We start from the raw sequence: 11,987 nt of genomic DNA, 5'->3' as shown, positions 1-11,987 counted from the left end.
CTTTACCTCCCAGTCCTACAGGCCCCGACTGTTGTCAGCTGACTATTGTCAGCTGACATCCAACTCATGGAGACCCCATGCACTATGGAAAGAAACGCTGCCTGTCCTGTGCCATGCCCATGATGGCTGTAGATTGAACCAGGACCTTAACAAGATGCATGGATTCCCCCTTCCGTGTCCTAGCTGGGCAGACCACCCTGGAGGGTCCTGTCTGTCCTAATCTGACCCTCCTGTAGCTGGTCTCCGAGATCACTGAGCCCAACCTTCCTGTTTCTCAGATGCCAAAGAGAGGAGGGGCTTCCCGAGGTCACCAGGTCACACAGCTAAGACCCAGGCACTGAGGCGCTGACCCCCCCACTCTCTGAATCCATCCCACTCATCAAGCCCCCGCCCCTGTCCAGCACCTCTGTTCTGGTGTCTGCGCAGAAGCATCACCCCAAACAGGCTAGACATAAACAAGTCATAGCTCTGGAAATGAAACCTTACTAGAGGGTGCCAGGCCTCTCCCCCAGGGCCTTTCCTAAGTCTCCACAGTTCCCACTCTACCAAGGGACTGGGCAAGGCAAGCTGGCCCAACACTCAGCACCTCTACCCATCACAGCCTCATGAACCATGGGTACCACGTCCAGGCCCATGCTCTTCCTTGCTATCAATTCCTCCTCACTAAGGTGTGTCTGGTGACCACATATCATGAGAGCCCCCCCCCCCAGGGTGATCTGCCCTCTGCAGAGCTGATGCCTCCCCTGCGGGCAGCTCTACCCAGAGGTGGGGCCTTAGCTGCACAGCAGGCAAAGCAAGAGAGGTTCTGGCCCAGGGCGGGGGTGTCCACCATATGCTGGGAGCTTCTATCCCCTTCCTCCAGGTGCTGGGGCCCTGGCAGAGCCCCAACCTGGGGAATAAACTCCTCTGTGCTGCCAGCAGACCACTCACACCCCTGTCTACTCCCCAGCCAGCCCCATATCCTCTGCCAAGAAGCCAAAGGGCCAGGGTCTTACCTCCCCATTCAGAAAACAGTAGAGAACAGCCACCACGAAGCCCTAGGAAGAGAATACAAAAATAAACCTGAGAACGCTAGCAAACAATCTTTCAGAATACTGCATGGGGTGTGTGTGGGAGAAGGGGGAATACCAAGAAGCAGAAAAGTAACAATTGCCTAGATGACCTGGATGGGGGCACCGCTCCTGGGGGTCTGGGGTAAGATGAGACAGTTCTGCTTTGTGAAGATGGGCACACTCATGAAGCCCAGTGGCTGCTCAAAGTCCCCTTTCTACAAAACCTTTCTACAAAACCTCCCTGAATGCCCCAGCCCCCACTGGCCTCCCCAGAAGCCCCAGTCCTGAGAGCCTGAGTTCCCACTGCAGCTGGTACTGTTCTCTGGTTTCCCCAATCAGCCTGCAGGCTCCCTGAGGGCAGAACCCCATCTCTTCTTCCTCTGTCCAAGACAGAGCAGACCTGTGCCATCTTTATCCTCCACCTCCCTCTACCCAACGCTCTTGGACACAGCACACACAAAACACCACGCGGAGTAAGCACTTGGCCCAGAGTAGGTATTCAGCTATTCTACATATATTTTGTTACATTTGGAATTCTTTCCTCATCACCAAACAAAACGATAGGATTTTCTCAAATGCCACAAATCGCTTCCTCTCAATCACTGTCCCTCAAGATGTCACTTGGAGGCAATAGAGGAATGAAGACACAGGCCCCAGAATATGTCAGTGAGAACAGAGACAGGAACCCAGGGCTTTGCCTAGAAAGCTCCCAGCCTCATCAAGACTAAGGACGCTGAACAGGTAAAACGACACGGAATTAAAACGGGGGCAAGGGAAGATTAAAGTCGGATGCACAGAGTAACTTTCTGACCATGAAAATCCAATGCTAATGTAAACAGTTGAGTTAGGGAGAGACGCTGTATCCTGGAGACACTCAGGAGAGTCATCCCTGCCTTTATGGGTCCACTCATTCTCCTTCCATTCACATACTCCTCACACATTCTCTCACCAGTCTATCCACTCCTTCACTCACTCGTTTACAGCCCAGCCTACTTATTCCTTAGCTCACTGAGTCATTATTTCAGTCCCTGGCTTCATTTATTGATGCATTCATTTGCTCATCCACCTCTTCAGCTCCTTCAGCTTTCTGTGGCCAGGTCCTATGCTGGGGACCCCAATTTGGGTAAGATGGAGCTCCAGCCCTTGTGGAGTACATGGTCTATCACACCAAAGTCAGGCTGTGGACATCTCTTGAGGCCTCTGCACCAGGCAGATGGTGAGTGATGGGGAGCTGCCACCTTAGGTCGCCCAAGGGTGGCCTGCCTTGGATATCCAGAGGCAGGGTCAACCAGACATTCATGTGTCTTCTTCCCCAGAGGAACCCAGAGGGTAGAGAAAGCAGAAATGGCTCTCTCAGCTCTCCACATCTATTCTACTCCCTCTTAGTTCAGAGGTGGGAATACTGAGACCCAGAGTTTAGGTTAAAGAAGTTTCTAGAAGAACCAGCTGGTCAGAGGCCAGGCCCCTGGTACCTGTGAGTTCAGACCTTCATACCCACCTACCTGGAAGGAGCCCAGGCCCAGCTCAAACACAAGTCTCTCCCTCTTGCTGACATTCTCTGGGGAGAAGGCGAAGACCGTGTAGTGGATTCCAAACAGCGGAATGAGCAGCAGGGTGGAGCGTGCCAGCCGTCTGTCAGGAGAAAACGAGACATTTGCTGGGGGGGGGGGGGTGCTGGGGCTTGGGACCAGAGCGACTGAAGGCAGAGAATCCCAACCCCAGGCCATTTCTCTCCCTCTTAGCTGAAGCCCTGTTAATACCCTGCTGAGACAGGCCCAAGGTCATTCCCACCTAACCTAGCCAGCACAAGGGACCCAGGAGAGATGGTGGCCGACAAGGTCCAGGGCTTCCCTGGGTTATTCTGGGGGGATATCCCCCAGCCTGGAGGGCACCCCTCCCTTAAGCCACGTCTTATCCTATGGAGGCCCCTGGAGTTGGGCACCACTAAAAATGCACATAGGAGTATGCAGTTCAGAGACCCCCGTGTGGTGTGCAAAGTGAAGTCAGGGCAAAAGCCATGGACGGAGCCAGGAAGGCTTTAGGTACCTGGTGGGTCCTCAAGCAGAGCAAACATTCTCCTACTCTGCAAAGTGGTCCCGTGTGCTTGAAAGAGCGGCCCAAGGCTTCACAGACAGTAGGCTTGTCTGACACTGGGGCTAGATAGGGACACTCACCAGGTGCGAGGAGGTGCTGATGACAGGGAGAGGGAGTGCACAGGTGCTGGGCCATAATGGGAGAGACTTGGGGTGGACTCAAGGAAGAACTTACTGATCCTGGGCATAAAGAATCGCCAACTAAGTAGGAGGCATCTGCTGTTCAGGAAAGTGTGAGTCAATGAAAGAGAAGATGTCAGCTCTGAGGTGTGGGGCAGGGGAGGAAGGGTCCAAAGAGACCACTGTGCCTTCAGAGACTGGCTCTTCTGGAGCTTTCCTACCTGGGAGGGGCTCCTAGGCCCACGATTAAGACTCCAAGAATGTGTGCATAAGCATGTGGACTGTGTGCCCCATGGTGGGAAGGTGTTCCCAGAGGCCCTACAAGGCTGGGACCCCATCTCTGCCCACCCAGCATACTAGCTTCTTCTGGATCTCCCCAAAGAGCCCAGTCCTGGGCTGAAGAGGTGGTCAGCCCACTCTCCATGTCAGCCCAGGTCCCCCTGAGGGGTGAGGTGGGAACAGGAGGTCCAGCTGGTCTCAGAGGGATGGACAGCTGGGTGTGGGGGCAGCCAGTGGATTTGGGGCAATTACACTGCCCCCCTCCTCCTCCACATCCCAGAAAATGTTCTATAACCAGTTCTGTTGAATGTGGGGACTCTGGATTTCTGGAGAAGCGGAACCATGGGCCCGTGTGAGGCCCATGGTGAGTGGGAGAGGGTTAATGGGTTATTGAGAGAGGACAGAGGGAGGCAGAGGGGAAGAGAAGGGATGAAGGATGGAGACAAGGAGGGAGTGGCCTAAGGAGAACTTCAGGTAGGCCAAAGCTCAGCCTAGAGAGAAGGGGTCCCTGGGGTCAGGCGCCCTGCCCATCCCACCCACCCCTGCTCCCCGGCTGCCTCAGACATCTGTCGCCCACAAAGATATATTTCACAGAATCCAGGGTCTGAGTGGCCCCTGCTCTGAGCCTAGACACAGACCTGGAGTGGACAGTCCTTTCATCCCGCCTCTGTCCTCTCTCAGGTTGTGCCTCTTTGAAGGCAGGGGTGGTGCCCACTCATGTCTGTTATCATGGTGAGCATGAACTTGACACTTGGAAAATACCTATTCCATGAAGGAAGGAACGAATGGACCACCAAAACCAAAAAAGCAAACTCATTGCCACTGAGTCGACTCCAACTCACGTGACCCCATATGTGTCAGGGTAGAACTGCGCTCCATAGTATTTTTAATGGCGGATTTCTTGGAAGCAGATGACCAGGCCTTTCTTCCAAGGCACTCTGGGTGGCCTTGGACTGCCAACTTTTTGGTTAGCATCTGAGCACTTAATGGTGTGTGCACCCAGGGACCATGGAGGCTGGAAAAGAAGGCTCTGAGCCATAAAACAGCATGGCCGGGAGCTCCATGAAGGCAGCTGGGGCCTTGCTCATCTCTGGGTGCCCAGTGCCTGGCACCAGGAAGACAGCAGAGAGTGTGTGTAGAAGGAATGAACTCTGAAGCAAAGAGGAAAGTGGCCTGGAATTGCATTCCCATGGATATCTTGGGGCTCCTCTGGGGCCCTGCCTAGAGGAGTCACTTTAAAAAAAGAAGCTTAATGCAAGGGGCTAAGGAAGGAAAGTTGGTCTGGAACATGACTATGGAGTCAGCTCCTGCGTTCCTCCCTCCTGGCTTCCTCTCCCACAAACAGGACTGCATCCATACACTTGTGCCTGCAGTTTGCAAACTGCTCTGGGAACCAAAAGGCCAAACTTCTCCAGCTCTCATGGTAGCATCAGACAGAACAGGCTAGAGTAAGTAACGGTGACCTTTTGGGCACAGGCTCAGGCCCTTCCCAGCCACAAGACAGAGTGGTGACTGGCAGCAAAGGTGTCCTATAGTATAGCTCAAGGGCAACGTCCCTCCCCATCAGCCCTGCAGCAGCCCCAGCATAATCAGGGACTTCTGCCAGGGACCTAGGCCACTCCTGTGGCCCTATTTGCAGGCAGGGCAATAGGGCAGACAAGGAGGTCTCTAGGGCTCGGGGGTCTGGAGCCTCTACTTCAGGGTTAACCAGCTGCCTTGGAATGGGAACATAAGATCCTTCTTTGAGGGCAATGACAAAAATTACCGTATGACCTGACTAGCTCAGAGAGACAGTGACAGAGGCTTGGCTCCAAGTCCTCCTGCCCTGAGGGACCATCAATGGGCAGAAGAGGCCATAATACCAAGAAGAATGTCTACTGGTCAGAGCTGCCCAGATAACAGTGGGCTGCCCAGGAGGCAGTGAGCTCCCTACTTAAAGAGATGCCCAAATAGAGGCTGATGCTCCCTCCCAGGAAGGCATTGTGACAAAGCAGTTCAGACTCCTGGGTTCAAATCGTCTGCCTGCCAATCATGTGGCCTTGAGTGAGTCACTTAGCGTCTCAGTGCTTCGGTTTTCTCACTTGTAAAATGGGGATAATACATTCAAGTACCCACCTCGCAGAGTTGTTGTGGGCATTAAATGAGTTAATGTCAAGTTGGCACATAAGAATGCTGTATCGCTGGAGGCTCCCTGCCCTGTGCAGGGGGATGGATTGGATGAACTCAAGCTCTAAGACTCTTAGAAAAAATTTTGCAGTTGCAGGGACTGAAGCCCAGGGGAGTGCTGGGATTTGCAGAAAGCCACACATCGCAGAGGCTGCAGGGCTGCTTGCTCCTCAGCATGGGCCAAGCCCCGGGCAGGCGGCCCCCGAATGGCCACAGTTCCATCCTGCACCCTCCCCTCCCGCCCACGGCATCTGTTGCAGAGAACTCACAAGACACCCAGAACGTCAACATGCAACAGCTGGGGATGGGTTGGGCTGGGAGGCACAGCCTGCTCTCCACTGGCCTCCAGCCGCCAGGCAGGACGGCGGGACACAAGCTTCAGGCGGCGGCAGCAGCATGCGTCCCCCTCCCCTCCAGGAGGCCCCGGCCACAGCCATGGCCACACACACTTACAGAGTAATGGTGGACAGTTCTGACATCTTGCAAGAGTGCTGCTGAGCCCGCTGTGGCTTGCAGTAGCATTTCTGTACGCAGCTGCTGGATGTGACAAGATTAGCACTTCTGTCAGCTGGGGACATCAGGACAGTGGAGGAACTGGATTGGATTTAGGTCAACACAGTTCATGGGGAGGATACAGGAGGTGAGGGTGTGGAAGGGGGCCCCTGCAGTCATGGGGAGAAGAATGAGGAAGCCAGGGGCCAAGACAGGGTCAGCTCTGAACACAGAAATGCAGGCTCATATGTGCACACACGTGTGCTCAGAAACACACACATGAGCACTCATGCATTGCCCACCAACAGGTGGGTGGGTTGGGAGTAAAGGAGTGTGCTTGGAAGGCAGGGTCTGGACTGGGTCTCATGCAGGCAGCCAGAGGCTAGGCTGTCTCCAGAGTCAACTCCAAGCTCAGAGCATGGCCTTGCCAGAGGTCACTCAGTGAGATGGTGGTCAGAAACTCATGCCATGGACCTCACGGGCTGCAGAGCTTGGCCTGAATGAGCCTTGAATCAGGCCAGTTTGGGGTTTGGCTGTGAGGGTTGACTGGGGTATCCACTGGTCTTGCTCCCCTACATCTCTCACTCTTCTCCTGCCATGCCACACCATCCTCTCAGAGCCCCCAGGCACCTCAATGTTAGCCATACAGGAGGAGCAAAGGCGGTCCAGGTCTATGATTGCACTATCCAATATGGTAGCCACTACCCACATGTGGCTGTTTGATTTTTAACTAAAATTAAATAAAATTTAAAATTCAGACCCTCAGTTGCACTAACCACATTCCAAAGGCTCAATAGCCACATGCAGCTAGTGGCTGTCATACTGGACAGCACAGATATAGGACATTTCAATCACTTGGAAGAGTTCTACTAGATGGTGCTGAATTAGACTTTTTAATACAAGTTCAAAGGGCAGGGAATGAGGCTGAGGAGCACCACTGGACACTGCTCCACTGTCTCTAGAAAGGAGTCATCTTCTGGAGGGGCCACAGGTGGGCTGGGAGCCAGTCTATCTCTACATTCTACTGGGAAAGGTACAGAGCTTCCATCCCCTCACAGGGTTCAAACTGACTTTCTATCCCTTCTGGCCTCCATGGTCTCGCTGATGCCTGGGGTGGCACAAGCTGTGGACACTTCTTTCCCTTCTCTGACAAACATGTAACAGGTAGAGTAAGAGCTGTGCCATCTTGTCAAACTGCAAAGCAGAATTGCCCACTTCATAAATGCTCCTCAGGGAGGCTCCTGGGACTTGCTGTTGGATTGATAAATCTGATGTGGCTCTGATGCAAAGGAGAACAGACACACAGAAAGAAGAGACCCCTGGTGCTCATAGATTTGCTTTTTGTGATTCGTTCCCTTTGAGGGTAAGGCCTGAAGGTCCTCAACATGTGCTGTGTTATTTGACTAAGGCAAAAACCTGAATCATATACTTCAAAGATGGAGACAGCTGTGACAGCTCCCCCTGTACATGTTCTCTTTGCAGTTCTGATTTCATAAATGGCACCTTTCAATTCATACTCCACTGTGAGTGGGCGCCACTGTCCCCATTTTACAGAAGATGGAAGTGAGAGATATTATGATGCTTTGCTGCTGGGAATATGGAGATGGACCATCAGCGTCAGCGCCACCTGGGAGCTAGTTAGAAATGCATAATCTTGGGACCACCCCAGACCTGTTGACTCAAAATTAGGGATTTAATAAGATCCCCAGGTAATTCATATGCATATGAGAGCTTGAGAAGCACTATTGTAAGGTACTCATATAGCTGAGAAGTTGCTTCTTGTGTCCTTAATGAATGTCAAAGGTCTGTATTATACACATACAAAGACAGACACACACATAAGTATGTATGCTGCTCTTGACAATTAAAAGGGATTAATTGGGAATTCCAGAATGAAAAAAATATTCTATTCTTCAAATTTGTTATCTGTCTTGCTTAGAATTTGAAAGCTTGGATAGTCTCTCTTATAGCTAGTGACCTTACTGACTCCTTCATCCTTTGCCTTGGTAAACCACAGAAAGTAGGGTCTAGGTGTCCATGACCTCCAGACCCCAGACGTGACCTCCTATGTGCCCAGTTAAAGCCCCAGCCCCAAATTCTAAAGCCTCAGCTATTCTCCTCTGAAACCTCTCTTTCTTGAGCTCCAAGACTGTTCCTGCCCCTCCAGGGTCCTGGCTACTTTGACAGGAAATGTAGGCTCCTCTGACTTCTTGAAAGTATTCTATAGATCTATGAGTGACAACTTTGCTGGACAATCCTGACCCCTGGAAAAGAATGCGTAGCTCTGATGGGAAAGAGAGGGGCATAACAAGGAGCAGGAAGGGGCTGAAGGAAGGACCTGAAATCTGAGAGGCTCCTGGGGGAGACCAATGTAGAGAAAAAGGGAAGGAGGCCCCTCTCCCACACACTCCCCCTTCCCCAAACCTTCAGCGTTTCTGTGCAAAAGCCATAGGACTCCCTGAAAAGAACTAGAACAAGATGGTGGCAAGGAAGCCAGAGGAAGGGGTATAAGAAAGAAAGAGATGCCAGAATTTGATAAATCAGAATAATTAGTGAAAAGCGAAAAGGAATTGAATCAAGAGGAATAGAGAGATAAACTTAGGCAGGCTGATGTGACAAATTCTGAGTTGGATTCAAGGGAAGATAAGAAAGTCCGATGAGGGTGTTGGGGTGGGAGCTGCCTGGAGTGTGGTGTCAGCCTGAAGCAGAAGGCTGGAGACCCTACGGCAGGCGTAGGGCCCATGTCCACATCTGGAGGTCAGGGAGCCCTGGCTTCTAGACCTGGCCTTTCCATGACTTTGCTGTGTGTCTGCAGAAAATTCAAAGCCATCTTCAGGTCTCAGCTCCCACATCTACACCCAGGTACCTGGTCCGTGGTTTCTACGGGCCCCTGCTTGTCTATGCCTCCGGCCAACCACCAGGAATGCCTCAGTGCCCTTTGTGTGAAGGGCTGCTGATTGCAGCCCCAGAAACAGTGGTGGGACCCTAGATGAAGACACCTGCAGGGGACCTTGTGATGGCAGCAGCCCTGTCTTATCCACCTCAGTCGTCCTAGTGATCAGCATAGCTCTGGACAGTCAGCAGGTCTACAGAACATGGTTTTGAGGTGAATGTTCCCCATAGGCCCCCTCCCCCACTGCTAAGCTGCTGCATACCCCAGCACCCCAGCCTAGTGCCCAGGGAAGCGCTCCCCATCACACTGGTACCTCAGCCAGAAACACAGCTCAGCAGATCTCAGGAGAGTCCTTGCCTACCACCCCTCCCACCCTGAGGATGGTGAGGGGAGTCGGGCCCCTGAGCTCAAGGTCTCGTTTGGCCACTGACTAGCTGGATGACCTTTGATGGTATCACTTTCCTCCCCTGGCCCTCAGTTTCTCCATCTGAAAAATGGGGCAAAATTTTCCTGCTGCCAACCCCTAACAGGAGTTGTGAGGATGGGATGCTTTCAGGCTGGGGGTGGAAGGTGCTTTGGAAGTGGAAGGAGGTGCTCCATGCAGACTGGGAGCCCCTGGCTGTGGGCTGAGTTTCTGAAGTGAGAATTTGCTGGCTGCACTTCTCCTGCCTAGCCAAGGAAGAGTGTGTCCTTTGGAGGTGAGGACTGTCCCACCCCGCACCTGCCACCATCACAACCTGCTGAAGAGTCTACAGACATCACAGGGTCTGTTCTGCTCTCCTTCCTTTACCCTGAGGGGCCATGGAGACTGTTTAGTGGGGCCCCAAGGGGAGAACACAGATGGGCTCTTCCCTCCCCCATCCAGACCCAAACCTAGACCCGAGATGCTCCTTCCAAATGCCCATCTTGCAGCGGGGAAAACCCACTGGGAATGAACCCAGGAGATGACGTCTACCAGCACAATTGGTGTCTGCCCCTGAAACCTCACCCCTCTTCTTTCTGAGCCCACTGGTGTCTCACAAACGTCAACTCTGCTCCCTCCAAAAGACAGGCTAACCCTGCCTCCAGACTGAACGCTGGCCCCAGCCTCAGGCTGAGCCCTAATCCCTGCCCCAGACCAAGTCTGACCCTGAGTGAACAATGCTGACCCCAACCTAGGTCCTGACTCGGTCCTATCTCTGGCCACTGCCCAAGTCTGACTCATCCCTACACCAAGCCTACCCCATGCCAGCCAGTCATTCTACCAGAAGCATCAGGTGATAGAGTATGATGGCTCAGTGCCACCCTCCCCCCGGAGGGGCCCCAGCCCCCAACAGGTCCTTCTGAGGCTGGGTCAGGAGCGCCGTCTCTGTCTACGGAGGACAAGCTCTTTATCATCTGAGCAGCTGGAACCAACCTACAGGAAAGGGAGTGAATGCTGGTCTGAGGGCAGAGGCAGGGAATCCTCTCGGGCTTTCTTGGGGACTCCCAGGCTTAAATTTGTTCTGGAAACAGAGGAAAAAAATCAGAGACCTGTTGTGGGCAGAACCAAAGAGGCTTCTCAGCCCAATACATGAGTCTGGTGCCCCAAGAGGCCTTTGGCACCTGGAATCTCCCTCTGCCACCATGCCTTACCCTCTCCAAGCCCCCACACCCTCACCAGTATAAACACCTTCCAGCTCAAAGCCAACTCCCCTTGCAAGCCTTCTGGGGTGGGGGTCACCTTTACACAAGGCTGGAACCCACCAGGGCCTCTTCTTCCAGGAAACCTTATTCGTATACTTGCTTTACACCATCTTCCCATCTGTAAATTTCTTGAGGGCAGGAATGATGGCGTAGTCAAGCTTGGAGTCAAGGGCCTGCCTGCATCTGAGCTATGTCTTCACTTCTTCCTACCGGATTCATTTCACTTCCCTGATAATTAGCTCCCACAGCTGTAAAGTGGGGATTACATTTGACAATTGATGACCTATCCCACCAGATTCACTGAGTGGTTGTGAACATTAAATGTGCATGAGCCGAGTTGTAAGTGTTTTTAACAGCTGTGCAGTTCTTAGCAGCACTGTCATTTTTATTATAGCTGACATTCGCCAGCAGGGTCTCCTCAACCCTGAAAACGCTCACGCACGTTGCTGAATTCAGTGGGATCAAGTTGCTCCCCTGTCCTGTGGGAGCCCTCCCACCTGGCTTGCAGACCACATCCACATGAGTTTTTAATCTTTGGGGCTTAAGATTAGCAGAGGTTTGGCTTTCTGTAAAGAAAATATCTGCTGAGATTGCAAGCGAATTGTTTTAGACTGTAGAAGGAAACCAACCAGCTGGTTCTTTAAATATCCCGGGACTTACACCACCCTCCCATATGTAAACCATGTGCTAGTTACAAATGGTTTTTATCTATACTCTAGGAAGGCCTGACAGGACGCTACAACTCCCACTCTGTGACTAACTTGAAAATCGTAGCCCTACATTTCTCTGTCTCCAGACCCCTGGGCGTTCTTGCTGCCTGGAGCAGGATGCCTGAGCTGACGACGTGTGTTCAAGGCTCAGAAAAAAACAAAAAACCAAACCAGTTGCCAGCAAGTTGATTCTGACTCATGGCCACTCCATGTGTGTCAGTGTAGAACTGCTCTCCATAGGGTTCTCAATGGCTGTGACCTTTCATAAGTAGATGGCCAAGGCTTTCTTCCAAGGAGCTTCTGCGAAGACTCAAACCACCAACCTTTTGGTTAGCAGCCAAGTACGTTAAAGGTTTGCACCTCCTAGGGACTCCCAAGGCTTAGTCCAAAACTAAATCAAACCCATTTCTGTCAAGTCAATTCCAACTCATAGCAACCCTACAGGACAGAGTAGAACTGCCCCATAGAGTTTCCAAGAAGCAGCTGGCTGGTGGATTCGAACTGCTGGTCTTTTGGT

General features: G+C 52.4%; 1 protein-coding gene across 8 annotated transcripts in view; it reads right to left on the bottom strand.

Moving 5' to 3' along the window:
- Positions 1–11,987, bottom strand: part of ADCYAP1R1 (ADCYAP receptor type I) — a 69,878-nt gene that overhangs the window by 11,206 nt on the left and 46,685 nt on the right. The window contains exons 14-18 of one of the 8 annotated variants that reach the window (XM_049893774.1): positions 10,496–10,579; positions 6,164–6,247; positions 5,660–5,740; positions 2,555–2,684; positions 996–1,037 (exon numbers count right to left, since the gene is read on the bottom strand). In XM_049893774.1, the coding sequence (XP_049749731.1) occupies positions 996–1,037; positions 2,555–2,684; positions 5,660–5,740; positions 6,164–6,247; positions 10,496–10,579 (421 nt within the window). The remainder of the gene's footprint in view (positions 1–995; positions 1,038–2,554; positions 2,685–5,659; positions 5,741–6,163; positions 6,248–10,495; positions 10,580–11,987) is intronic. The other 7 variants (XM_049893775.1, XM_049893777.1, XM_049893778.1 and 4 more) reach the window with 7 other exon arrangements.

The sequence above is a fragment of the Elephas maximus genome, chromosome 8 (genome assembly GCF_024166365.1).
Source record: "Elephas maximus indicus isolate mEleMax1 chromosome 8, mEleMax1 primary haplotype, whole genome shotgun sequence".
NCBI classification, from domain to species: domain Eukaryota; kingdom Metazoa; phylum Chordata; class Mammalia; order Proboscidea; family Elephantidae; genus Elephas; species Elephas maximus.
The sequence above is the reverse complement of the archived record's forward strand: the minus strand, read 5'-3'. Positions and strand labels throughout refer to the sequence as shown.